This window comes from Mirounga leonina, unplaced genomic scaffold (genome assembly GCF_011800145.1).
Source record: "Mirounga leonina isolate KUSES-001 unplaced genomic scaffold, KU_Mleo_1.0 Mir_154, whole genome shotgun sequence".
NCBI classification, from domain to species: domain Eukaryota; kingdom Metazoa; phylum Chordata; class Mammalia; order Carnivora; family Phocidae; genus Mirounga; species Mirounga leonina.
In genome coordinates, this window is record NW_023270389.1 from 752,637 (window position 1) to 780,081 (window position 27,445).

Below are 27,445 nucleotides of genomic sequence, written 5' to 3' on the forward strand. Positions count from 1 at the left end.
CCCCTCTCCTCCTCGGCCTGACCGCGGGCCACCCAGCTTTCCTTGTTGTGCTGTGCTGTGCAGACACTTGGAGTTCATACTGGGTTATCCATCGCATCCTCAAAGGGAAAATCACTGGTGCTTAGACCTTGGAGGCAACTGCCCTGTATCTAACTGTCCTCCCTCCCTCCCGCCCTGGGGGCTCCCGGGCAGGCCGCCTGGGCCCGGATGCTGCACCTTGACCTGGCATTCTGCTGAAGAAACAAGCTGAGGTTATGGGGGGGGGCCTCCTTCCCACTGAGACTAATTCTCGCTCTTCCAGTCACACATCCTGATGTTTGACGAGTTTAAGTAACGCGGCGACTGTCAGCATGCCCCTTCTCTGTCCCGTTCTGTCCCCCTTGTCCTCAAGCACAGTGCACTCTTGAGGCCTTGGGGGTGAAGAGGCCACCGGTGCCCACGATTGCTTTGACCCTCATTTGGCCTTGCCCCCAGCTCACCTCTCAGAAGAGAGGTCTCCACGTGTCACGGGCTCCCCAACTCTGCCTGTACCACACCCAGGAAGCTTCCACGAGGTCAAAGCCGGAGGCCACCAGTGGGTCCTCCCTGCGTCTCTTCTGTGTACCCCCAGAGTATGACAGAAGTTGCCCTAAGAGATGCCGGAGAACGGAGGGGCCCACGCTTGGTTTTCCTGGCCTTCCAGAGAAGAATCAGGGAGCACTTAAAAGAGGCATCACCTTGGTGAATAAATAATGGCATGTTTCAGGAGGTGGGGTGTCCATCCTTCTCTGTAGCCCCCCTCCCCAGCCCTGCCTCGTCAGACCAGCTGCAGTGGGGTTAGAAGCTGCTGCCCCCCGCAAGCCCCACGTCGAGGTGTAGGGAAGCGACCTGAGGAGCTTTTCGTCTCTCCTTGTCTTCCTAGTGGAGAGAAGAGCATCGATTCAGGATGTTAGGGCCTTGAATCTTTTGTTGTGCTTTGTAACGTCCTTTACAACCCTTCATGAAGGTCATTAGGGGGAGTGTTGAGTTGGATGGAAAAGGTGGAGGGTTCTCTTCCACTCGGTGCTCCCAACTCCCAGGAGCTGCGCCTCTCTTCGTGCCGGTGGACACAGACCCCACCGTTCCTTTAGTTGTATTGGGGGGGCACCCGGCTGACTCCGTCAATAGAGGGTGTGACTCTGGATCTCGGGGTCGTGAGTTTGAGCCCCACGTTGGGTGTGGAGATTAGCTAAATATAAATCTTAAAAAAAAATTAATTTTATTAGAGCCAAACTATTTAAATAATTTTATTTGTTTCATCCTTTGGTAGATGAGAAAAATACATTACAAAATACATTATACAGAGGACAGCTCACAGTACACATTACTAAAAACACAATCTACATTCCAGCCAGGGCTGGTGGTAAGTTCAGAAGAAAGCCACAGAGGCCTCGAGACCCAGATTCCAGCTCTGTGGCGTGCCCCCCCGGGGCCCCTCTTTTATCTCAGCCTCCGTGCGTACCAGTACCCGTTATCAGGGTTTGTGCGCAGAGTCCGAGCCGGCTACCTCTCCCGTGCCGAAGCGACTTAGGATCCCCCAGGGGAGGGGGGGTAGTGTGAACGGCCAGGGTCTCCGACACGGCGTGACAGAGGGCTGGTGTGCTGCAGGTGCGCAGCCCAGGGTCCGAGTCTGGCCGCCCCCACACCAGCCTTGGCCAGCCTCGCCGGGCCCACCACCCAGGCTGCAGGCAGCTGGGGCCCCGGAGCAGGCTCACTGGCCAGGAGGCGGGCAGCACCTGGACCCTGCGGGTCCGCACAGCACCGCACGGCCTTCCCACCCCACTCTCCCCTGACCAGCAGCTCCCAGAGCCGGGGTGAGGCCCTGGTGCCCCGAACAAGCCCCTGGAAGCTAACCTTTCCGGCAGGACCCGCCTCAGGCGAGCAGCTTCAAAGAACCCATGATTCTCCAAGCCAGACAACGTGCTTCAGGGCTCTGCCCATCTTCCTGCACAAGCCTGACGAAGCGAGAGGTCCAAGAGGTCACTCGGGGCCAGCAGAGGCCTTTCTGAGCGAGGGGAGCCAGGGAGCACCACATCCCCCACCCCTCCATTCATTTGGAAGCAATTCTCTGAAGTGGCCTCTCCAGTCTCCGTCCTCACTTTCTTTTTCTCAGAAATTTGGAAACATCTGTGACTAGGTAAGAAAAGTCGTCCTAAGCATCAAGGGCATCATTCCAGCCTGCTCCGCTGTGGTTTAGTGGGCCAGGCTCTGCATTCCGAGGGGACAAGTGCCGGTCGCTCCGGGGGGCCTCCGGGAGAAACCTGGGGGGCGAGCCAGGCGAGCTTCAGCAGCAAAGTGCAGCCCCTCCTCTGAGCTGCCGGGCCCTGCCCCTCCCCCACCGCCCAGGCAGCGAGGGGGGGACGAGGGTGGGGCGGGAGGTGGGAAGAAAAAGAAAGATGAGTCAAGACCAGCATCTTCAAATTAACAAACTGTAATTGTTTTCCCAAAGATACATTTTTTTTCATACACATCCATCATACACTGTAACCAAAAAAAGCAGTGTACATGAAATAAGAGAAAATAAATTAAAAATCCATAGCATAGGTAAGGAGGTTCTAGTCTGGAGCACAGCTGAGTTTCCAGCAATATAAGGAGGCTCGAAAGTTCCTTTTGTAAGAATGCCTGCTAGCAGGGGTTCCAGCCAGGTGGTTGGTTGGTCTGTGAGTCAGTCTTGAGTACTTGGAACTGTGTTTTTTCCTTAGCGTTTAGAATAGCCATCATTGTCCTGCAATAGGCAGAGCTATCACGTCCAGGAAAAACGAGGGAGGGAACCACAGAGGCAGCGTGAAATCCGAATACAGCATTCAAAGGTAATTGGTCCAGTGGCGCCGGGGGAGGGGGGGTGGAGGCACGGCTCTCCAGGGTTAGCCATCTTCCTTGGGGGGTGTGTACCAGCCTGCAGAGAAGCCAGGAGACAGTCGCGGGGCGCAGGCCCGAGCCCACCCTCCCAGCCCGGTCCCCAAGGGCACCTCCAGGGTCATGGGTGGGAAGATCCTAGCAAGGCCTTCCCAGTGCGGGGACTGGGGAACTGTCTGCCGTGACAGGACACGGTGACATGAGCTTTCTGGAAGGGCGTTCGGGCAGAGGGCAGCCACCGAGCCCCCCCACCCCCCAAGTATTACGGGCTGGCAGTGCTTTTCTGGGGAGGGAGGGAGTGGACGTCACCACCTCCAGCCCTCCTCTGGAGAACAGGGGCAGGCATGGTGGTTAACGGGTAGTAAAGGCTCAGGAACCGAAAGAGCGGCTCTTGCTCTCTGGCAGGAAGTGATGTTCTTGGGCCCTGGCCGTGGCTCACCGTTCTTCTCGTGGATCTGCACCAGGGACTTGTAGGACTGCTGTGCTCTCGTCAGGCTGTACTGGGACTGGGACAGGAGACCACCATCAACACGGCTGGCCGTGCCCCCCCACTCCCCCACCGCTGCTGGCTAGAGACCCCGGCGCCCCGGCGCAGTGCTCTGCTGACCCGCGGGACCCTGTGCCCACAATCCCCCGCTCTCAGGCCTGCTCGGCCAGGCACCAGCCAGAGGCCTCATCCCGGCGGTCCTGAGCGCAAGCAGCCCCGGGACCTGGCTCCTCACTTTGTTGGCTCCAAACTGCACTCGTGCTTTTCCCTTCACCAGCGTGGCGCTGATCTGCATGATCACAGACTCTATGGAGTAGGCGCTGCTCCAGCCCTGGGAACGGGAGCGACGGAGCACACAGGTCAGGAGACTTCCCAGAGGCACCTTGCGCCTGGCCCCAGGGCAGCTGCGTGGGGAGGGGGCCTTGCCCTGTGCTCCTGGAGGAGCCAGCAGCTGTCGGCAGGGGGCAGTGGGTGCAGGCCCTGCCCCACAGAACGAGGGCCACGTGACGCCCTGCCCCCCGCATCAACGCTGACGTCAGCCCCCCCTGCCCAGGCCGGGCCCGGAGCGAGCAGCAGGCTCACCTGCTTGGTGAGAAGTTCCATGCAGATGGCGCCTCCACCCAGAACGTACCTGCAGAAGGAAGGTCAGGGAGGCGGCTGTGCCGGACAAAAGCCGCACGCCCCTTCCCCACCCTCCGCCCTCGCTCAGCCACTCACCCTCCGGAGAGGACTGGAGACACAACCCTGACAAACGGCGGGTCAAAGGGGAAGTTATCCTGCGAGGGAGACAGAGATGACATCAGAGGGGGCCCGCGCCCCCCAGGACTGCCCTCCACAAGGCAAGGAAGGCGCCTGGCTGCAGAGGGAAGTCTTACTTTGAAGGAAAAGTTAAGTAGGATGAAGTCAGCTCCTTCTTTCTCTTTGAGGATCTGGAGATCGTTGTGCAAAGCGCTGTCCTGGTCGACTCTTTGAAATAAGAAGTGTGGGCTCAGACCCCTGGTCCCAGCCCAGGGGCCCCGAGACTGCGCCAGCTCCCCGGGGCCGCTCCCCACCCGCTGCCCCGTCCGCACTCACTTGAGGAGTTTGACGTTCCAATCATACAGACTGTCATTCACGAGTTCGACTGCATAGTTTCCTGCGAAGAGGGAAGATGACACGTGTCGTCAGGAAAGTCGGAGGGGCGAGGAGCCCGATGCACCCCCTCTCCCAGGCTGACAGAACAGAGATCAAAGGCTCCAGGCCCACCCCACACGGACACGCACCCAGTCTAAGCCACTGGCTCGAGGCGCCGGGTTCGTGGCCTGAAAGGTTCACGAACTCTCACATACCCCAGAACTTCTCGAGGGCCCTCCGTGACACACACTCACCGCCTTTGAAACTCTGTGACCGGTATATATCCCTGAGCTCCTTCATCAGCCGGTCAGTGGCCTGCACCGAGCCAGACACTGCGCCCTGCCCGGAAGAGGACACACGCGCTCTGGAGACACACGCCCGGGCAGCGGGCAGGTGCACTGGACCAGGCCGGGCTCAGACACACCACAGCCCACCCGAAGGCAGCGTCTGCCCCCCAGACGGACGTGCCAGGGCCCACCCCCACCTCCCAGGCAGCACCCACCAGCCCCCGCCCACTTCTCCCGGAGAAGACACGTACATTTAAGTAATCTTGCCTCTGGTTCTTCTTAATCTTCTCTAGTATGGCCAAGTTTTCCTTTCCGATGCCGTCATCTTCAGATTTCTTGCCCTCAGCTGGCTCCTCCTCTTTCATTTCATAGTGATCTAGGTCTTCCGTGTCCTAGGTAAGGCGCGGGGCAGGGTGGGAGAGAGGAAAGAACCAGCACGGGTTGTGCAGACGGCCCGCCGCTCTCCCCATCCCGAGCCGCAGGCGAGGGAACCGCCGTGTGTCCGGCAGGCTGGTGAACACAGTGCCCCTCCGTTTCTGGAGCAAGTCCCAGCCCCACCCTCTCCACGATCTGAAGGTCTCAGGCGGCAGAACCACACAAGGACCCGGGGAAGGCAAGCAGGGACTCAGCCGTCTTGTTCCCTTAGAATGACCCTGCTCCAGCCATCCCTAAAACTCTCCCTGGGCAGCGAGAGTTTTTCAGTAATTCCTGGAAGGACTCTGGCCTGACGCTGTGACTCAAAACTCACGTCTCCCCGGGTCACTAGGGTTCCCGGGAGTTCTGAGGACTCCAGGTCTAGCGGGTACCCGGGTCAGAAGAAGTCTCCCGCCCGCCCCGTCGGTGCAGGGCCTGGATCAGGCACGCGGAGGCACCTGCTCCCGACATGGGAACGAGGGAGGTGGGAGAGGGCAAGAACAGAACGAGCCCCTCGCTCCCCCTGCTCCAGGTGGGCAGTTAGCTCACTGTGCGTGGGGCGGTGCGCCGGCTGCCCACCTCCCACAGAAGCAGCGACCCCAAGGCCATGGAGCGGGCTGCTCACTCCGGCAGAACGTGGTGGCTACCAGCCCCGCGGTCACCCTGGCTGCCGACACCCCCAGAATGCCCGTCACGTGCTAGGTGCTGTACCAGGCCCTGCACGCTGCCCTTCTGTCGTCAGCCCCGCTCCCCAGACGGGGAGGCAGAGGTCGGCCAGGTTTACCATCACGCCCACCACCCTCGGCGCAGCACGACCTCACTCCTGTTCCAGTGGCCCTGAAGCTCAAGTTCTTGACCGCTGCGTGACATTCCGCGAGCGCGTCTCCGTTTTCAGAGACCAGATCTAGAGGATTTCGCGCTTATCACCCGCCACGGGGCGCAGTCCACGCACGGCACCTGGCTGCCCGTTCACAGCAACCCCACGTAGTCGTTATGATCCATCTTACGAGTGCGAAAACTGCAGCTTCGGGAGATCAGCTCAAGTTCCCCAGTCAGACACCGGATGCGCATGTGGGTCCGACTGCAAGGCCCCTGACGCTACCCGTGACCGTGTGGCCTAAAGACACCCGTGGGGGGGGGGCGCCCCGTCTCCTACGACTCTGGCTGCTCCCCAGTCTCGGCCGCAGCGCCGTAAGCAGCGGGTGCTCAATGCTGCTGACTGCAAGACCTGCCCGCAGTGCCGCCCCGGGGGCAGCCCTACCTCAGGCATCTCCTCGTCTTCGTCTTCGGAAGACACGTCCTCCTGCGTGCACTGCGGCGGGAGGGGAAGGCAGAGATCAGAGCCCCAGTGGCCTCCAACCTCTGCCCGAGCCCCGGGTCTGGGGACGGGGCGCCTGCCCTCACGCCCCAGCCTCTCCACCAGCCAGGTCCGAATGGAAGCCACAGCCCAGGGAGCGACTTCACTGGCAGCCTGTCCTCCTCCCGCCACGAGCTAAAGATCAGGAGACGCCCAGTGGCTGTGTGTGTCACCCACGTACACGGCCCGGTGCAATTCTCCCAAGAACCCCTCCCTATCGCCTCTAGACTGACGCCATGCTGGCGGGTCTCAGCGAGGAGCCCGGGCCCCCGATGGCCGCCCACTGCTACCGCTGATAGTAAAAAGGTCCCTACCCCTCACCCCGGGAGACACGCCCATGGGTGAATGTGATAGGTGAGACCAGTAGCGCCCCGTCTGGAGACGGAAAGCCGAGAGCCACGCACGCATACGTGTCTGCAGTGGCCGGAAGGGGAGAGACACTCCTGCGGGTGTGTCTCAATGGACAGGGGTCACTGAGTGCCACAGGGCCCCCGGAGCCCCCCCGCCGCTCACCTGCTCTGCGGGCAGGGGCTGGTCCAGCATCTCCACGTCTGGGTGCTGAGGGAGGTTGTAGAGTTTACACAGGTCGGAGATGATCCTCTTCAGATGCTGCAACAGCTGGGGTAGGGGACACAGTGCTGGAGTCAAATGCTCCGGCCCCATTCACTCCGGACAGGCGTGTGTGGATGAGCTCCTAAAACCCCACGTGGTACCTAGTTCTCTAAATCTTGGGGACCGTGTGGCTATGGGGGGAGTTTACTGGACCAACGCTGGGTTTGGCTCAAAGCTCTCCCTCCGGCTTCAGAAAACACCTCTTCTGAGGAGTCTGCCCCAAGATGTGCCCTTTCCAAGTATGTCTCCCTTTCACAGGGTGTCTCCGTGACATGGGCCTCACAGCAAGAAAGGGTGCCCCCCACCCCAGCACCCTGGCCCCTCACCAGAGTATTCCCTTTCTTTATGTCCACCAGCCTCTCCAAGACAGCAGCCAAGTTCGGGTCATCGGACTCCACTGACCAGATGGGGGGCACAGCAGGGTAGGACTCCTGAGGGGAAAGAGCAGGAACAGTGGTCAAGACGGGAGACCCTGGGAAGGGCTACATTTTGCCTACCTCCTCTCCCCCCAACACTTCTAGTCCCTTTGCCCCCTCTGCCCCCAACAAAAGCCCAGCTCGGCAGGTTATCTAACCGAACAGCCTCCCACCGAACCCCAGGCCAGGAGAAGAAGTCCCCGAGAGGGCCCTTTCTAAAAAGCCTGAAGGCTTCTTTCTCTTCTCAAGAGCAAGCATCAAAGTGCAGCCACACTGTGCACGGGGGTAGGGGGTGGGGTCTCCTCTCCACCACGCTGCTGGTACTGGTTCTCCCACTCCCAGCACAGAGCCCGCCAGCCCTGCTGCTCTTCCAATCCCACGGTCCGTTCAGGAAGGGGTCCCCTCATCACAATCACACTGATGTGAAAAAAAGCAAAGGTTGCAGATCACTTTCACTTTAGCTGAGGAAGGAGAGGCAAAAACTATATTCTGTCTCCAGAACCTAAAAGAAGGAAGCAGGAAGACTCTCCCCACCAGGTCACTCCCAGCAGACGCCCTGGAAGGCCAGTTCTCCCCATCGCTCCCTTGGGAGCCTGCCACCCTCTCTGCCCAGCGTAGGCTGCAGGGCTCCACATGGCAGGCTGGGAGGAAGAAGCCTACGCTGCTAGCATTCCCAGCATTCCTGAGCCACGGTGCCAAATGCAGCCTGACCAGACTCCCCCTCTGCCCAAACCTAGGGGCCCAGTTCAGGCCAAGTCTCCTTTGCAGGGGCCACAGGGAGTGTGACTGAGAACCTCCTAAACTAATTTCCTTCTGGGCACAAAGACAGTGGATGGACTCTGGCTGCTAGAAGGGCAGCTAGAAGGGGGCAAACCTACCCTCCAGGAGCTGGAAGTTCAATACAGGAACAGAATCAGCTCCCGGGGTTTCCACCCACATCAGGGAAACCTACCCACTTCTACTGGGGGTCTTAGCTCTGTCACAGTGCTAGCCCCTCAGTGCTGGAAAAAACGATCGCAAAAAAGATGCTCAAGTCTTCACCTCACTAAACCACACCCAGTCCTTCAATCTCAACTTTTTAGTGCAAAAAAAGTGGAGGAAGGAGGAAATGGGACATGCGTTTTGGTGGGGCACCATCCAACCCAGGCTGAGGCTTGCCATACGCCTTGACCTGGTTTGATGGAGGAAAAGGGATAGAAAACAAGGACCACGTAAACTGCAATCAGGCCCCCAAGTACCCCACACCTGGCAAGTCCGTCTCTCCCCAGACTACTGGCATTTGCAGTCAGCCTGCCTGTCCCCTGGCTCCCTAACGCCCCTGGCAGGGAGAACGCTATCACAGCAGGTAGGATCAGCCAGAATCAGTGCTCTGCCGTGCAGTATTAAGCCTCCTCAGGTTATACGGCGCTGACCCTCTTGCGGAGGTGTCTGAAGATGCACAGACAGGGGACACGTAGGGTGTCTCCTAGTTCAGCATGCCTAGCACGGGATGATGTTCGCTGGGGAGAAAGGGGCCGTTACTCCTCAGAACCAAGGGGATGGCCCTCCCACATCACCAGGAAAGGCAACCACCCAGGGCAACTGGAGATACCCCAGGGCACAGGAGGGGAGTGGCAGATCTGCTACCAGCTGGGGCAAAAGGAGGGGAATTAGAGGTTACACCGGAATGCAAGGGGAACCAAAGGAGGAGAACAAAAAGAAGAGTCCACCACCTGCGAACCCCCACTTGGTAATATTCAGGGAGCAAAGGGGGGCTTCGGGAGAGGTGCCGGCGCAGAGATCCCACAGGTGGCACCGTCCTAAGTCGAAGGTAGGAGCGACCAGGGGGCATCACTGAATGGTGCAGGGCTCCAGGCCAGGGAGGTCCTTGCTACTGTGCTCAGGGCAGAGGCCCGGAGCCCTGCGATGACAGCAGGGGAAGAAAGGGGCCTTCGCAGGCGGGAAGGCAAAGTCGCGGGGGGCCAGATCACGACCCTCGGGATGCGGGTTAGCGGCAGGGGCCGGTCGAGGCGCCATATGTCGGGGCGCCCCTTGCCACCAAGGGTCCGTGGCACGCTCCGGGCGCACGGCACAAGCTCCAGCGGCAGAAGCAAGGGGAGCCCGCCGGGAAGGAGCCGAGCCCGAGCCGGGGGGACTGGGCCTCCCAGGTCCTCGGAGAGCAAGCGGCCGTGCGGGGCGGCCCCGAGTGCCTGACAAGGGGCCCCGGAGGGGCGCGCCGAGGGGTCCTCACCGTGATGTTGCAGTGGATGCGGACGGGGTCCCCGGGCAGCGGCCCCCGCGGGGGCAGATGCGGTCCGGGCGCGGCCCCCGCCCCGGCCCCTCCAGCCCCGGCCAGCAGGAACTCGCAGCTCAGCTCGTCCAGACAGGCGCTGGCAATGCGGAAGCGCTCGTGGCCGCGGTGGAAGATGGACTCGAGCAGCTTCAGCTCCCGCCTCAGGCAGGGCCCCGGCCCCGGGCCCCCCCCCCGGGCCGCCCCCGGCCCCCGGCGCCGCCCCCTGGCCCCCCAGCTGCTGCCCCGGCCCCGGCTGCTGCTGCCCCTGCGGCTGCGGCTGCTGCATCCTCCGCTCCGCTCCGCTCCGGGGCCGGCGGGCCGGGAGCCTCCGGCCTCCGCTCGGGCTCCGCCGCCGCCGCCGCCGCCGCCGCCGCCGCGGTCCGCACTTCCTGATCCCCCCTTCGCCAAGATGGCGCCGCCGCCGCCTCCGGGACGGGGCCCCCCCGCTCGCCGGCCCCCAGCCGCCGGAAGCCGCGCGCCCCTCCCCCTCCGCTTCGGCGGCCCGCCCCGCCCCTCACGTGACCGCGCGGCGCCGGCCCTCCTCACGTGACCTCTCCCTCTCGCCCGCCCCCTGGTGCGCGCCTGCCGCCCTCCACACGTGACCCAGGGGCTTTGGGCCCGGCGCTGTCGGCGCCTCCGCGCGTGCTTACGCACGTTGTGCGCGCGCGCGTCAGCCCCGCCGGCGCTCCCGGTCACGTGTCCGGGCGCCGCGTGCTCCCAGGGGCCCCCGCGCGGGACCCGCTTCCTCCGCGCGGCGTGTCCGCCCCGGCCCGAGCCGCGGCGGGCCTGCGGCGTGCGGAGAGGGGGCCCCGGGCCTCCGCGCCGCGGGGCCTTCACGGCGACCGGCTGGGCGAGAGCGCGCGAGCGGCGACTGGGGCTCGCAGGCTAGTCCCCGCCCCGCCGCCAGCCGGGCGTGTGACCTTGGGGAATCCCCGCCCCCCCGAGCCTCGGTGTCTCCGTCTGTGCGGTGGCTCTGGGCCGGGCAGCGCGCACAGTGCCTGCGCCAAACGGCTGGCGGGCGCGCAGGGAGACAGCCGTGCAGGGTCCGGTCCCGGCCGTCCGGGGCGTGGCCGGCCGCTGACCCCCGCCTCGTCAGCCCCCGCGGGCGGGACGAGGCTGCGGGCTGCGTGGGCCTCTCTCGTCCCGGCGCGACCCGCCGGCCTGAGCGGCCACGGCCCGACCTGGGCGGCGGCTGCTGCCTGTGGCGGTGCCGCTGGCCCTCGCTAGGTGGCACTGCCGCCGGGGACCGAGCGGCGGACCGTCCGGAGGCTTGGAGGCCCGCGGCCGGCCTCCTCCTGCCCCGGGCCCCGGCGCAGCGTGCGGTGGGGCCCGGGGAATTCTGCTGGCCAGGTTGCCCGGGCTAAAACGCCTGGGCTTTGCGGGGAGCGGGCTGCAGACCCTGGTGCGCGGGGCTGGGCCACTCGTGTATCTGGTCAGGGCGGCTGAGCAAGGCCTCCTTCGGCCGACTTGGGCTCTGGGCACTTAGAGGCGGCTGAGGCGTGCTCTGCTCGCTGGGGCCCTTGTCTCCTTGGGGGAGCCCGAACGGTTGGCTCCAGGTCCCCTTCGTGTCCGTGGGTGCAAGACGGTAGCATAGAAGAGGCTGTGGCAGCCGTGCCCACTTCCTGAGTCAGGGTGTCTTGCAATTATGTCTAGTCCCCAGCAACGGCGCAAGGTAGGCATTTCTTATCCCTGTTTTACGAGTGGGGGGCAAGCGGTGGCCACGCGAGGACACCCAGCTGGCAAGCAGCGTGCTGGGCTTCCCTCCAGTCCCTGCCGCTCTGCCCCACTCTGCCTCCCTCGGATGCTTTCTCAGGAGGGTTTCACATAGCTTGACTCCAGTCAAAAAAACCCCCACAGATGCGGCCATTTGGAAAAGCCTGAATTCCACATTTTAATTAATTAATGAACTTATTTATTTGTGGTTTTTAAAAATTTTACTTTTTTTTTAGAGTGAGCAAGGCGAGAGGGGCAGAGGGAGAGGAGAGAAAATCCGAATAAGCAAGCTCCGTGCTCAGCCTGGTGCAGAGCTGGACGCGGGGCTCGATCGCACGACTGAGATCATGACCCGACCCAAAACCAAGAGTCAGATGCTTAACCGACTGGGGGACCCAGGCGCCCCTGAATTCCATATTTTGTAAAGGGTTTTAACAGAAGGAAACAAACTGACGAGACACTCCCACGGCGTTTCACGGACTCCAGAAAGTCAAAAGTCGTGGGCACTGAGGGGAGAGGGGTGTCTTCCTCTCTGCTGATCTGTTTGGTGCCTCAGCTCTCGGGCTGGGAGAGCCCTCTGGTAGAAGCCTAGCGTGGAGTCCTATCTGCTGAAATGTGGAGGGCAGGGGCATTAGACATGAAGGGAAGTGATGGTTACAGTCACTTGACGAATCCTCGGGTGCTAGGGAAGCAGGAGTGAGTAAAACAAAACTCCCCGCTCTTGTGCAGCCTGCGTTCCATTGGGGGAAGCTGATACGGCAAAGCCAGCTGACTCACGAGACCCAGGATGCCACCTGCCGCACGTGAGGTAGCGCTGAGTGCGTCCGACCCTGTCCTCACCCTTCCCTGCGTTCAGCCCGGTGGGAGGTCAGACATACGCAGGCCCTTCACTGCAGCTATGGGACGTGCCTCAGAGGACAAGACTGGAGCTCGGTGAAGGCATCCCGCAAGAGGCGGCACGCTAAATCCTGAAGGATAAGTAGCATTCCTCAGGGGGAAAGGGCTGGGCGCTGTCCCTGGCAGGAAGGATGGCGTGTGGGAAGGTTCTGAGGTAGGACCAGAGCAAGCCGGAGGAAGGGCCGGAAGGCTGTGTCTGGAGAGGGACACAGATGAGGCAGGCAGAGGTCAAGTCTTGGTAGATATTCAAAACCATGTTTAGGAACTTGGGCTTGACTTTAAGATCAAGGAGGACCTTATCCAGGCAAGTTACTCAGCCTTTCTGTGCTTTGGGTTCTGTTCCTGTAACAGGGAGATAGTCCTCGCACCTACCTCATACGGTTGTTGGGAGATTGGGCAACATAACATGAGGAAAGTGCTTAGAGTGGCGCACCTGGTAAAGAACTTTCAAGGTTTTTGGAAAGTGGAGGATCAGCATACCTTGAGTCTCAGGAGAGGAGAGAGGGTAGGAAATGAGGCCAGTGGCGAAAGCGGGGGTTGAGTTGCGGAGACCACGGTAGGTTGTGCGGGTTTTATTCAGAGTGCAGAGGGACACCAAGGCAGGTTTTAAGCTAGGAATGGCATGATCTGATTTAAAATGTTAAAAGGTCATTCTGGCTGCTCTATTAAAAATGAACTGTAGAGTGAGTTTGTTTTTTTTTTCTCCGAAAGGGCATGTGTTATCAGAGTGAGCAGATGCACCTGTTTGGGACACAGTGAGCGGCTTTCTCCTTTGACAAGCTCCCAGAAGCACAGTATTCTGTCACAGACTCAACACATATGTGCCAGGCACTGGCTCTTTGTGGGGAACCGTAGGGGCACTGGGGAGGCAGCAACTCCTGGCACAGAGAGGAGGCTCCTTCCACGACAGCTGCTACTCACTTGATCCTGAGCACACAGTAGTGGATAAACTGGAGGCGGATGTCATCAACTGTAATACAGAGTGATGAACAGAGGGATCAAGAGCGATAAGGGCCTTGAAGGGTGATATTAGTCAGGAATAACTCCCAAGAAGGAATGTAAAGAAGTTACTTAGATGGAAATGGGACATTCTGAAAGAACTGGGCCTGAAAGTAGAAGGAGATCGGGAAGAAAGGTAAGGGAGAAGAGGGGACAAGGAGAGGGCTCAGCAGAGGCAAGAGGGGTAGAGGTGTTCGCCTTTGGAGCTTGAGCCTGAGGCCCCAGGGCAACTCCGATAGTACCAAGCCAGAGGAGGTCAATTTACCAATACAGCAGTAATTTAAAAATTTAAAAATCTTTGATCCATCAACGTCACTTGGAAATTATTAAAGAAATGTGCAGAAATTTTCCTGCAGTGGAATACACTGCAGCTATTAAAAATAGTTACCAAAGAACACTCACTGACAGAGGTATTTGAGAAACAGTAAGTGGAAGTTACAAGTCTAGATTTACAGAGTGCTCCTTTATTTTTTAATTTTTTAAAAATTTTTTAAATTTTAATTTTTAAAAATTTAAAAAAATTTTTTTAAAAATTAGAGCAGGTGAGAGAGCACAAGCAGGGGGAGCTGCAGAGGGAGAGGGAGAAGCAGACTCCCCGCTGAGCAGGGAGCCCGACGTGGGGCTCGATCCCAGGACCCCGGGATCATGACCTGAGCCCAAGGCAGACGCTTAACCGACTGAGCCACCCAGGCGCCCCAGGGTGCTCCTTTAAACAAAATAAGTAAAAATGTATGTGATTTAGTTATGAACCCAACAAATGCATATTTTTGTACACTAAAAACATGAGGGGTGCCTGGGTGACTCGGTTAAGCGACTACCTTCAGCTTGGGTCATGATCCCGGAGTCCCGGGATCAAGTCCCGCATCGGGCTCCCTGCTCGGTGGGGAGTTTGCTTCTCCCTCTGCCCCTCCCCTCTCGCATGCTCTCTTTCATTCTCTCTCTCAAATAAATAAAATCTTTAAGATTATTTATTTATCTATTTATTTATTTGACAGAGAGAGACACAGCGAGAGAGGGAACACAAGCAGGGGGAGTCGGAGAGGGAGAAGCAGGCTTCCTGCAGAGCAGGGAGCCTGATGTGGGGCTCGATCCCAGGACCCCGGGATCATGACCTGAGCCGAAGGCAGACGCTTAACAACTGAGCCACCCAGGCGCCCCAATAAATAAAATCTTTAAAAAAAATGAACAAGTACGTTCATGGCAGTATATTATTTTTAATAATTCAAAACAGGAAACACCACAAATCCCACAGTGGTGGCGTGGATGAACGAGGGCGTGTCCGAACAGGGAGTGTGCTCAGCAGTGCCCACAAGTCTCACTAACATAATGTCTAAAAAACCACACAAAGATTATGATTCTCTTTATATAAATTTAGCAAGCAAAGTCAATGTGTGCTGTTAGAAGTCAGAATAGTGGTTACTTTTTTCAGTCATTTTTTTTAAGTTGTGGGAAAATACATGTAATGTAGGATTTACTATTGTAAGCATTTTAAAGTGTCCGACCCCGTGGCATTCAGTACATTCAATGTTGTGTATCCATGGCTTCTGTCGAGCGCTTGAACTTTAAGCAGCATCCCCCCCTCCGCCCTCCATGATGTTCCTTTTGGAGAGGAGGGAATGATGACTGGGAGGGAACATAATGGGGGCTTCTGGGTGGTGGTAATGTTCTATTTTTTTATCGGGGTGGGACTATATGGATGTGTTCATGTTGTCAAAATTTAGCTGTTCACTTGTAATTTATATATGTTTTGTATGTGTGTCATATCTAAGTACACATTAATTTGGAGATATGTAATATCTACCTATTTGTATAGATAGCTATTATATAGATTTTTTTGTTTAAGAAATAAAATTATTTTATTTAATAAAATATTTTTATTAATGTATAAATATATTAGATATTTATATGTAAAGTGTTAACAGTCTTTTTTTCTAGGAGGTAGGATCATGAATCTTTTCTACTTTGTTTTGCTAATTTGTGTTTTCCAATTGGTTTTCATGAATATGTATTACTCTGGTAATAGTTTTTAACAGTGAAGTAGTTTTAAATTTAAAATAACTTGGGAGGCGTTTGGGTGGCTCAGTCATTAAGCGTCTGCCTTCGGCTCTGGTCGTGATCTCAGGGTCCTGGGATCAAGACCCACATCAGGCTCCTTGCTCAACGGGGAGCCTGCTTCTCCCTCTCCCACTCCCCCTGCTTGTGTTCCCTTTCTCTCTGTCTCTCTGTCAAATAAATAAAATCTTAAAAATAAGTAAATAAAATAACTTGGGATGCCTGGGTGGCTCAGTCGGTTAGACGTCTGCCTTCGGCTCAGGTCATGATCTCAGGGTCCTGGGATCGAGCCCCGCATCGGGCTCCCTGCTCAGCATGGAGCCTGCTTCTCCCTCTGCCTGCTCCCCCTGCTTGTGCTCTCTCTCTCTCTCTGTCAAATAAATAAAATCTTGAAAAAATAAAGGAAAATAGCATTAATTGCAGTGCCTCACAAGAGAAAATGTTCCTTACCATCAGAGTCAATGGGAGTGTCCCCGCAGAACTTTGCCTGGTTACCATTTTGCCCCAAGGCTGACCCTTCTAGATGTGTCCATCACTCTGCATGGTTCTGGCTGGGACAGACATTCTCTCTCCCTGACCGCCTTCTGGTGGGTGTGGGAGGAGGGTGTGAGGGAGACATGTGGGAGGGAGGTCCAGCTCTCCTTGGCCACCGGGTGGTTGTACTCAGAGGACTCTGTCGAGCTGGAATTAAACTTGAAGTAGAGCTCACTTCTCAGCACATAGGCTGAAATTGGAATGATACACAGAAGATTAGCATGGCCCCTGTGCAAGGCTGACATGCAAATTCATGAAGCATTTCATATTTTATTTAAAAATAAAAAATAGGGGTGACTGGGTAGCTCAGTTGGTTAAGCGTCTGCCTTCGGCTCAGGTCATGACCCTAGGGGTCCTGGGATAGAGTCCCGCGTCGGGCTCCCTGCTCAGCAGAGAGTCTGCTTCCCCCTCTGCTCGTGCTCGTTCTCTCTTCTCTCTCTCAAATAAATAAGATATTTTAAAAAATTAAAAATAAAAATAAAAAATAATAAACTTGAAGCAAAAGCTGGGGAATCTGAGAAGACGGAGGCCAAGGTGAGCAGGCTACATGGACTGGCCCGAAAGGAGCGTCAGGAGCAGCCAAAGGCTTCAAGCAAGCCCATGACCCTCCAGTCCATCATTCCAGAAACAAGCAACCATTCCAGAGAACACTCAGCCTTCCTCAGCCACCTTGCATCCACCAAAAGAGAAAAATCTTAAGTACTAAGTACATCTGCATGTACAGCTCCCTGGCATTCTTGTTCAGGACTTTTTTTTTTTTTTTTTTTTAAAATTTTTTTTTTTTTTTTTTCAAAGAGAGACACAGCGAGAGAGGGAACACAGGCGGGGGAGGGGGGGAGGGGGAAGCAAGCTTCCCGCTGAGCAGGGAGCCCGAGGCGGGGCTCGATCCCGGGACCCTGGGATCATGACCTGAGCCGAAGGCAGGCGCTTAACGACTGAGCCACCCAGGCGCCCCTCTTGTTCAGGACTTTGAAATGCCTCTAAGTCACCCTGTTTTGCTGGCTTCCTCCTCTTTGAAATCTCAGTTTCATGTCCATTTCCTGCAGATGCTCAGGAACTATTACCTTCGCCTCCTCGTACCACCTTGTTCATATCTCTACCCGAGCGGTCACCACACTATGTAGTAAGTCTTTGCCACCAAACTGTGACCTCCTTAATAGCTAGGTGCTTTGATCACTGTATCCTCAACACCTATACAATCATTGAAAACAGTAGATCCCCAACAAATGTTGATCTGAAATGTTGAAGGTGGGTCTTTTTCCCACCTCGGATCCTCTCACCAAATGGAGTGATTGCACAGTTTTCTTCTCTTTTCCTTAAGGCTTTTAGTCTCCACTCCTTTCCTCGCTTCCAAGATTTCTTTCGTTCTTAGGAGATCATTACATGTATGCATCTGTCCTGCAGCTTGTGCAGGTCTGTGCCCACTGCCACGCATCACAGGGCCTGTGGCCACTCACTTCTCCTTTTCCGGTACTTGTCTTGTTTTTGCCCTTCAATTTCAGGAACTGAGGACATGTTAAATAAGTTGCTTTTAGCTGAGCTTTTATTTATTTTTTTAAATATCAGTTTCTTGGATTTATTTATTTTTGATTATGTATTTAATTTTTTTACAATAAACATACAGCATATTTGTAATGAAAAGAAATAAACACATAATCAAAAATTTATAAAAGACACCCACTGTAAAGCCAATGTGTAAGCCATCACTGAGAGTAACAGGCAATAACTGATTAAAGCATGAAGTATTCACTGATAAGAGAAAACTTTAGAAAGGACATAGGGCCATTATGGACAAAACAGCTAATATCTGGTACAGAGAAAGTAGTCACTGATTGTCTCAAGGCAATGGGCTGGTGGAGGGAGCTTTTTCATGGAAACCATGCCCTCAGTATCATTTTACTTTAAAGTAAAATAAATATCCTGATTTTCTTAAATCCAGCTTTGACCACAGTCTAATTCATGTCCAAATGAGTGTGATGATACTGGGTATAGAGGAAGGTTTAGCTGAGCTTTTTTTTTTTTTTTTTAAGATTTTATTTATTTATTTGAGACAGAGAGAATGAGAGAGACAGAGAGCACATGAGAGGGGGGAGGGTCAGAGGGAGAAGCAGGCTCCCTGCCGAGCAGGGAGCCTGATGCGGGGACTCGATCCCAGGACTCCAGGATCATGAACTGAGCTGAAGGCAGTCGCTTAACCAACTGAGCCACCCAGGCGCCCTAGCTGAGCTTTTAAGAAGGAATTTTCCCCTACACACTAGAAGATGTCCGTCCTATACTAGCCTCTTTTCTTATTTGTTGAGTCCTCATGACAAGCCTGGCACTGTGCAGGTTCATGATCTGTCGGCAGAGGCAACCACTGCCTTAGGGTGGTTTTCATCGACTGGACATCCTTTGCGAACATATAGCAGGGCATTTGTCTTAGTCCTTGGTCAGATAGAGCTTCCTTGAGGAAGTGACATTTCTGTCAAACGTTCAAAGTTGACTAGAAGGTGGTTGAGGGGAAACAGGTGATAAAAGAGCCAAGGGAACAACGACAGGTTAAAAGGCCCTGGAGTGTGGAGGATGGGGCAGGGGCCGGGGTGGATAATGTCCATGATTTGAAGACCTCACCAGTAGCTGGAGTGTGGAGCTGGGTGGAGTGGTCCAGATGAGGCTGAAGAAGTAGGCAGAGAGGGACTCAGACAGAGCCTGGATGTATGATAAGGCTGCTTTAGTCAATAATCTTAGTTGTAAGTGACAAAAATCCACCTAAGAGAAAAGGGAAGACTTAATTGCTTTCATGGTCAAAGACGTCATTGAGTTGTGAATCCTCTGGCTCTGTTTGCTCTCCTTTGCATTAGCTTAATCTTGGGCTGGCCTCTGAGAAATGGTCCTCTGATCCCCTTTGTTACACAGAAGCCAAAGACTGGGGTGGAAAGGAATGGGAGTGAGAAAGCCTCTTTTCAGGCCCCCTGGGGGAGGGCAGGAAGGTCGGCCTCTGAGGGAGTTCATGGAGGTAGAGAAGGGGACGGTTGAGGGATGCTGTTTCCAGACTCCAAAGCTGTTTGCTTTTGAAAAATAGCAAACCCACAGCCCCCTATCTCTGGAAAGGCCTAAAATGCATTCTCTCAGCTGCATCCTGAGCCTTCCAAGGAAACAGGATCATTTGGATTGGTAAGAGCAAACAAGGAGGGCGGGGACCCCAGAAACTCCTCCCGACTCCCGCCCCTCATTCTGGCCCCTGTGCTAAGCGGGTCCTGACCTATTGGTCTTGCTCGCGCTGCTTCTTCCCGCCCTTCTCAGAGTCCTTCAGGTCCCTCCCGCCCCAACTTCGGGGCTCCAGAACTCCCCGGTCCGGCGAGCTAGCTTAGCCGCAGAACGTCCCACCCTGGGACCCCCTTTTATTCTGGGCTCCGGCGCTTCCGCCTCCGGGGCGGAGACTCCTCCCCCTCACTGTCCCAGTTGTGTTCCCTGGAAGAGCAGCTGGGAAAGCGTCCGCCTGCTCCGGCCGGGGCGAGCGAGAAGCCGGCCCCCTCCCGCAGCCCCGCCGCCCCGCCGCCCCGCGGCCGCCCGCACGCAGGGCCCCTCCGGCGGCGCGGGCGCTCCTTCAGCACCGCGGACAGCGCCCCGCCCGCGGCATGGCCCTGCGCTCCGGCCCCGCGGCGCTGCTGCTGGGCTTCGGCCTCCTCGGGCTGCGCGCCGGTAAGGCCGGGCTCCAAGCTGCAAGGGGGACCCCCAGAGATGGAGGAGCCTGCGGGGGGACGCCTGGGCGGCCGAGCTGGGAGGAGGACATCCCCCAAGGAGTAGGCGATGCAAGGAAGCGAGGGAGATCCGGGCAATGGTGGTGGGGAGAGCGTGGGCACGGGAGGGAGTCTCCCCAGGCCTTCTGGGGTGGCAGGAGGTCACACTCTGCGGCTGAGATGCCATCTGACTTCCCGTGAAACATTATCTCCAGAACTCTACCTGGAAGGGCACCCTCCCTTAGCTCTCCATCATTTTCTGTGCCCCACATTGGGCTCCTGATTCCAGCCACTCCACCCGGGCAAGACAGGAAGGGGAGAGAAGTGACTTCTCAACTCTCTTGTATGGTGGGATGGAAGACTTGGAAGGGAAGGCGCTCTGCCAGGCTGAGGGGTGGGGGTACATTGTGCAGGGCTGCAGGAGAGAGAGTCTGTGGAGGGGCGGGTACAAACGGATTGTGCAGCTAAATGAGCTTCCCACACCTGCATGCCATCTCATGGGAGGTGGGCTCCCGTATGTGTGGAACTGGGGACTGAATACACGTCTGACACACAGCGCAGGCAGCCCAGCTATCCTCGCCAACCCAGTGCCTTTGAAGGTGGGGGTGGGGTGGGGTCAGGGCCCAAGTCACGTGTGGAGGCGCATAATGTTACTTGTATGCACAGATGGTCCCTGACTGAGGAGAAAGGTGGTGTGGTGGGAAATAAAGAGCTGTTCCCTTTCACCACCATCCAAAACCCTCCTGAACTGCAGGGATCTTTTGGGAGAAGCTGTGAAAACAATAAATCTCAAGTCTTTTGAAACCATAGTCTGAGACCTTGCAGGAAGAGCGGGTCTCCACTAATCCTTGCAGAATGGGTTTTTAGTCTGGAGACATCTGTGTGAGGCTGTCTGGTTTCCTGGTTGGTGATCTCAGAGAAGGGTTTCTCTATGAGGGGCCCCCGTGGGATAACCGAAGCATTTTGCTGTGTCCTTAGGGATGGAGAGGTGGGAGCTCCTGCTTTGGCCTGGTTGCCCCACTGCCTAGGGAGAGTGGGATGCTAGGTGGGCCCTCCTTGCCTACTTCCTTCCTTCCTGCCTCCCGCCCAGGAGTCTCAGGTACTGACACGGAGGAGCGGCTGGTAGAGCATCTCCTGGATCCTTCCCGGTACAACAAGCTCATTCGTCCAGCCACCAATGGCTCAGAGCTGGTGACAGTACAGCTCATGGTGTCCCTGGCCCAGCTCATTAGTGTGGTGAGTGGGGGCCCAAACTCTCTGCCCAGCTACTCAAGTCAAACAGCCAGAATTACTCCCCTGGATCTCCCCAGGCTTGGGGAGGTATGGGAAGGACCATGGGTGGTTGTAGCGAGCCTGCAGGCTGAGGGGCCTTCTCAGCAGCTTCTCTTCTTCCCTGCAGCACGAGCGGGAGCAGATCATGACCACCAATGTCTGGCTGACCCAGGTTAGTGCTCTTCCTGCCCAGTGCACATCCCGGGTCTGCTTTTCCCTCCTTGTTTTTTGTTTTGTTTTGTTTTGTTTTGTTTTTGCATGTGCTTTCCTCCTCTTTTAATCTCCTCAAAAAAGGCAGAAAGGTATAGACTTTGGAGTGCTAAGTAACTGGATCTGAAACTTGGTGCTTCCACTCACCAGCTCTGTGACTTTGAACATGTTAAACTCTACAAAATTCATTTTCTTATTTGTAAAATGTAGATTCTAATAGCTTAGATGTGCAAATTAAATGAGAAACTATCTTATGAGCCACATTTGCTGGGCAGGGAAGTCACTGTGGGGAGGGGATGCCTTTTCAAAGCCTCCTCAAGCCAGATTGCCTCCCCCCTCCTCCCCCACCTCCCATCCTGTCCTTGACCTTGAGCCTCAGCAAGGGCATGGGCTGGTAAGGTTCCCTCTCTCCCTTTCCCAGGAATGGGAGGACTATCGGCTCACCTGGAAGCCCGAGGAGTTTGACAACATGAAGAAAGTTCGGCTCCCTTCCAAACACATCTGGCTCCCAGATGTGGTTCTGTACAACAAGTAGGTGGCCTTGGAGCAACGGGAAGGCTGGAGGAGACCACAGGGTGCTCTGAGAGGGAAGGGCTCTTAGGGAAAGTAAATTAGCTCGCACAGCGGGACAGAAGGGACTTCTTGTTGGCACAGACACCAGCACTATGCAGCAGACAGACCCAGACGACCCCAAGGTGATTTGGGCCATGGCCAGTCCCCTCTCCGCCAAATCGGAGTCCCATTGTTGGGAGCCGCAGTGGGATAGAGACAAGGATTGACAGCTCCAGCGCCTATATGGATTCAAGAATAGCCTTTCCTGGAGGATTGTTCAGGATCAAAGAACCTGGAGGCCCCAGGGTCTCCTCTGGGTTCCGTCCCCTTTCCTGCAATAATCCCACTTACCTCCAAGATCCTAAATCACTAGTGGGTGCATCTCCTGCTCCCACCTGCCCCTGTCCCCCTCATTGCTTGGGGCTCCTTACTCTGGCCTCCCTGGCTCCCCCAGCCTCTCCAGCGTCTCCTCTGCATGGGGAGCAACCAGCTTGCACGACAAGTAGCAGGCAGCCCCCGTCATCCACCCTCTTCTGCCTCCAAAAGGCCTCACAGGCCTCCTGACCACCAACTCACCCAGGTCCCCTTCTTGCTCCATTCCTGCCCCACCTCTGCCGACTCCTGGGTGGTTACCCTCAGACCTGGCTCTCCCCTCCTCCCGCTCAGGGCCGAGTTGATGGGGGGGTGTGTGTGTGTGCAGGAACGCGTGAGCCGGGGCTGACCGCGCTCCTCCCTCGGCAGTGCTGACGGCATGTACGAGGTGTCCTTCTATTCCAACGCCGTGGTCTCCTACGACGGCAGCATCTTCTGGCTGCCGCCCGCCATCTACAAGAGCGCGTGCAAGATCGAAGTGAAGCACTTCCCGTTCGACCAGCAGAACTGCACCATGAAGTTCCGCTCGTGGACCTACGACCGCACGGAGATCGACCTGGTGCTCAAGAGTGACGTGGCCAGCCTGGACGACTTCACCCCCAGCGGCGAGTGGGACATCGTGGCGCTGCCCGGCCGGCGCAACGAGAACCCGGACGACTCCACGTACGTGGACATCACGTACGACTTCATCATCCGCCGCAAGCCGCTCTTCTACACCATCAACCTCATCATCCCCTGCGTGCTCATCACCTCGCTGGCCATCCTCGTCTTCTACCTGCCGTCCGACTGCGGCGAGAAGATGACCCTCTGCATCTCCGTGCTACTGGCGCTCACCGTCTTCCTGCTGCTCATCTCCAAGATCGTGCCGCCCACCTCCCTGGACGTGCCGCTCGTCGGCAAGTACCTCATGTTCACCATGGTGCTCGTCACCTTCTCCATCGTCACCAGCGTGTGCGTGCTCAACGTGCACCACCGCTCGCCCAGCACGCACACCATGGCGCCCTGGGTCAAGGTCGTCTTCCTGGAGTGGCTGCCCGCGCTGCTCTTCATGCAGCAGCCGCGGCCCCGCTGCGCTCGCCAGGGCCTGCGCCTGCGGCGGCGGCAGCGCGAGCGCGAGGCGGGCGCCCTCCTCTTCCGGGAAGCCCGCGGGGAGGCGCGCTCGGGGCCGGCGCGAGGCGGAGCGGGGGCGGGCGGCTGCGGCCTCCGCGCGGCGGTGGACGGCGTGCGCTTCATCGCGGACCACGTGCGCAGCGAGGACGACGACCAGAGCGTGAGTGGCGCGGCCACGCGAGGCCCACGCGAGTGCGGGGCGCGGCCGCCGTGGCCTCCTGGGGCTCTCCTCGGTGGGCTTCCGGGAGGCGGCGCCGCGGAGGCTGGAGTCGGTGCGCGCGGCGGGGACGCGGGGGGCCTTGGTGGCTTTGCGGCCGGCCGGTGGCCGCGACCCGAGGCCCAGCCCCCGCCGGCCCCCCGAGTTCGAGCTGGTGACTGGTGATCGCAGCTCTCGGCACGAGGGGCTCCGGGTCCCTCGCCCGTCCCGCGGGGGGCGGAATTGGGGGCGGTCGAAGATGGGTGGGGGCAGAGGCCCAAGTCACACCCCTTTTCTGCGCCTTTGGGACGCCTGGGGGAATCGCTTTGGAGGAGGGGCAGGCGGAGGCGGGGGCTTCCCAGAGCAGCGCCCCCGCTGTGCGCGCACCGGCTCTTTCCACCGCGGGCCCCGCCGCGGAGGGGGACCCCGGGAGCCCCGAGCCCGCGCAGGGGCAGAGTGCTACGGGCGGCGGCGGCCAGCGGTCAGCCTGCGGGTACCGGCAGTGGTTGCCATGGTGACCGGCCAGGTTTCCGCTGGGATGCAGCCGTTCCGGTTTGGGGGTGAGGGAGGGCGGCTCCAGCGGCACCGCTCGGGGTGGGGGTGGGCGCTTGAGAGCCTGGCCTTTCCATTCCCCAGGAGGGCAGGACGGCGGGCTGGAGGGGGCTTGGCCAGGGAGCAGGGTACGTGCCTGCTGGGCGGAGGCGGGAGCAGGCCCGGGGAGACGCGGCCCGGCCGCGCCCCGCCCGCGCCGCCCCTGCCGCAGTCCGCTCGGTGCTCGGTGCCGTGGCCTACTTGGACGCCGCGCCGGCATCTCAGACCTCACACGTCCAAGCCCCAGTGCTCCATCTGAGCCCCACCACCGGCTTGCTTCTCCTGCAGTCTCCCCATCTGACAGTAAACGGCATCACCGTGCACCCAGAGGTTCAGACCCAAAACCTGGAGTGATTCTTGACTCTTCTCTCTCTCACCTCCCCCACCATCCAAGTCAGCGGAAGTCCTGCCCTGTGAGCACAGTCTCCAAAGTCCTCTCAGCTATCTCTTTCCTCCTCACCTCTCCAGGGTCCTCCCGGGACGGTAGGCCTCCCCCAGCCCTTCCCGGACCGGGGCAGGGTCTCCTGGGAGTCTCCCCGAGTCAGCTCTGTTCTCCTTCCTCCAACATGCGATGTCTCCTTCTCACCTTGTGCCTTCTCCTCCCTGGCTCAGGTCACTGGCCCACTAGTCTAAGCAAGCAAAGCTCTGTCTTACCTCAGGATGTTTGCACCCATTGGTCTCTCTGCCTGGAATGCCCTTCTTTTTTTTCCTTTAAAAAAGTATTACTGGGGCTCCTGGGTGGCTCAGTCCGTTAAGCATCCGACTCTTGATTTCGGCTCAGGTCATGATCTCAGGGTTGTGGGATTGAGCCCCCAACCCGGCTCTGCCCTCAGTGGGGAGTCTGCTTGGGATTCTTTCCCTCCCCGACTTCCCCCCACCGCCCACACACTCTCTCTCTCTCAAATAAATTTTTTAAAAAAGTATTATTACTATTAATGTTCGCTCTCCTGTTTGAGAGTAGGTTGCAGTCATTGTGACCCTTTATCGCGAATACTTTAGTGTGTCTTGTCCTGAGAATAGAGATGTTGTCTTGCATAACCAGGATCAGTGACCAAATTCAGGAAATTCAACATCCATATAATATCTTTAACTGATATAAAATCCATATTAAAAGTTTTCCGGGGGTGCCTGTGTGGCTCAGATGGTTAAGCTTCTCCTGGTCCTGGGATTGAGCCCCATGTTGGTCTCCTGCCTTGGTGGGGAGCCTGCTTCTCCCTCTCCCTCTGCCTCTCCTCCCTGCTCATGCTCTCCCTTTCTCTCTCAGATGAGTAAATAAAGCCTTAAAAGAAAAGTTTTCCAACTTTTGGGGCACCTGGGTGGTGCAGTCCGTTAAGCATCCGACTCCTGGTTTTGGCTCAGGTCATGATCCTCAAGGTCATGAGATGGAGCCCTGCATCTGGCTCTGTATCAGCTTGGAGTCGAATTGAGATTCTCTCTCTCCCTCTGCCCCCCACCACTGCCATGTGCACCTGCTTGCTCTCTCTCAAACAAATAAATAAAGCTTTAAAAAAAAAAAGTTTTCCAGCTTTCTCAGTAATGCCCTTTGCAGCGCTCCCCACCCTGATCCAGGATCTCAGATTGCACTCAGTTGTCCTACCTTTTTCTTTTCCTTTGATCTGGAACAGTTTCTCAGCTCTGTTTTTCATAGCGTCAACATTTTGACGGGTGTGGGCTGGCCCTCGGTTCAGGTTTGTCTGATTGCTTCTTCACGTTGTTCCGGCCACAGCTGGCTCCTTCTTACATTCCAACGTGACCTTCAGTGTCCCTTCCTCGGAGAGGCCATCCCAGACCACACCCTCCAGTGTGTCTTCCCCTCCGTAGCTCTCTCTCAGTTCTCTGTTTCCTTATCAGCACCCACCAGCGTGTAATTACTTTAGTCTTGCTTATTTGTGCCCCTTTCCCTCCGTGGACAGTGAGCCACAGCCAGCATTTGTCTGGCTCTTGGCCACACCCCCGTGCCTGGCACGGAGCCAGGCCCATAGCCGGTGCGAGCAAGCTGTTGCTCAGCAGCCGACCAAATGAAGGTGCATAGCGGTCTCCTTCCTGGGCCCCCAAATGAATGTGTGCAAAGGCCCTGACTCAGGCTCAAGGGGGGCCGGCCCCGTGACAGCTGTCAGACCCAGACGGTATCCTCTTTCCGATGGATTGGTCGCGTCTGGGACCAGTGCTCACCCTCTGGGGCCTGCATGCTGGAGCGGCTGCTGTTGGATGGGCTGCCCCAGACAGTCACGGCTGGACGGGGGCCTGTGGAGCCAGCCATTCACTCGATAACGGCACTCTTTTGCACAGGCTGGGACTGCAAAACGAATCAGCCAGGGTCCCTGTCATTTAGGAACTCGTAGCTGGCCGGGGGCGGGGTAGGATGGCAGACACGCAAATTGAAATGGCAATACAGTGCAGTAAAAACACTGTGATCAAGATGTGTCCACCTGCTGAGGGAGTCCGGAGAGGACAGTGGTTCATTCTGATCAGGAGTATCAGAAAAGATCACTTCAGAGAAGAGGTAACATTTGGTTTGGGCTTTAGAGGATGTGTAGGAGTTCACCAGGCAGAGAAAGGGAAGACCAGAATTCTAGACAGAAAGGAAACTCAAAGGCACAGAGACTTGAGAGCGCTCATGGGGCTTTGGTAAGTCTGGGTCAGAGGGAGGAAGAGGATGGTAAGTAGGTAGGTGCGTATTTGTCACGGGTGGGTCTTCAATCCAAACTTGGGAGTTTGGATGGGCCCTGAAGGTGGTGGGGCCGCTGGAGGCTTTTAAGCAGGCAAGTTGGGAGCCACACTTTGGAAAAATCGCTGTGGGGTCGTGGAGGGAGAGGAGGGGGGTGCGTGTGTACAGGCGTGTGTGTGTGTGTGTGTGTGTGTGTGTGTGTGGTGAGACCGGCCTGTTCCCATTTCACTCCTGTCCTGCATCATGTGACTGATACCCCGGCCTCCTTTGTCTCCTCTGTCCAGGTGAGTGAGGACTGGAAGTACGTTGCCATGGTGATCGACCGCCTGTTCCTCTGGATCTTTGTCTTCGTTTGTGTTTTCGGCACCATTGGCATGTTCCTGCAGCCTCTCTTCCAGAACTACTCCACTGCTCCCTTTCTGCACGCAGACCACTCAGCACCCAGCTCCAAGTGAGGCCCTCCCGGCTCCGCGCCGCTCCACCCCTTGCCCTCTGTACACAGTCATTTTGGGGGGAGGAGGGACAAGTGAGCTACGGGGGGGAGGGGGGGGAGGCGCTGCCACAGACCCAGCCTCTCCTCTCCGCCCCCCCCAGCCCCTCCCAGCCCCGCTGGTGAATGACAGACAGCGCGCCCTGGAGGCTGGAGGCTGGACCCGCTGCCGTCCTGTCTTCTCACCGCAGCCGGGCGGGAGTGCTGCTGGTCGGGCATGAAGGCTGAGAGATGGGGC

General features: G+C 57.3%; 2 protein-coding genes and 1 non-coding gene across 3 annotated transcripts; 2 read left to right on the top strand and 1 right to left on the bottom strand.

The window, feature by feature from the left end:
* Positions 1-2,433: 2,433 nt before the first annotated feature.
* On the bottom strand, positions 2,434-10,133 carry UBE2Q1 (ubiquitin conjugating enzyme E2 Q1). The gene is given in 14 exon segments (XM_035009689.1): positions 2,434-2,914; positions 3,314-3,380; positions 3,597-3,692; positions 3,944-3,992; positions 4,079-4,137; positions 4,237-4,327; positions 4,436-4,496; positions 4,729-4,813; positions 5,013-5,153; positions 6,437-6,487; positions 7,046-7,150; positions 7,471-7,575; positions 9,791-10,024; positions 10,026-10,133. Coding segments are annotated over 14 exon segments (1,269 nt in total). The 5' UTR covers positions 10,119-10,133; the 3' UTR covers positions 2,434-2,882.
* Positions 10,134-16,194: 6,061 nt separating this feature from the next.
* On the top strand, positions 16,195-16,300 carry LOC118014651. The gene has a single exon (XR_004680342.1). It is a non-coding gene; the product is annotated as a U6 spliceosomal RNA (small nuclear RNA).
* A 3,292-nt stretch (positions 16,301-19,592) lies between these two features.
* CHRNB2 (cholinergic receptor nicotinic beta 2 subunit) lies at positions 19,593-27,191 on the top strand. Its single transcript, XM_035009469.1, has 6 exons — positions 19,593-19,708; positions 20,837-20,982; positions 21,146-21,190; positions 21,650-21,759; positions 22,522-23,422; positions 27,002-27,191. Exons 1-6 carry the CDS (start codon positions 19,645-19,647, stop codon positions 27,170-27,172), a joined length of 1,437 nt encoding a protein of 478 aa, XP_034865360.1. The 5' UTR covers positions 19,593-19,644; the 3' UTR covers positions 27,173-27,191.
* The last annotated feature ends 254 nt before the right edge of the window (positions 27,192-27,445 follow it).

What these genes read in the sequence shown, in the direction of transcription:
- CHRNB2 (XM_035009469.1), top strand. Translation starts at nt 19,645, where the DNA reads ATGGCCCTGCGCTCCGGCCCCGCGGCGCTGCTGCTGGGCTTCGGCCTC. An exon ending in CCTCCTCGGGCTGCGCGCCG is followed by an intron (nt 19,709 to 20,836) that starts GTAAGGCCGGGC and finishes CCTCCCGCCCAG; the next exon opens with GAGTCTCAGGTACTGACACG. An exon ending in GATGTGGTTCTGTACAACAA is followed by an intron (nt 21,760 to 22,521) that starts GTAGGTGGCCTT and finishes CTCCCTCGGCAG; the next exon opens with TGCTGACGGCATGTACGAGG.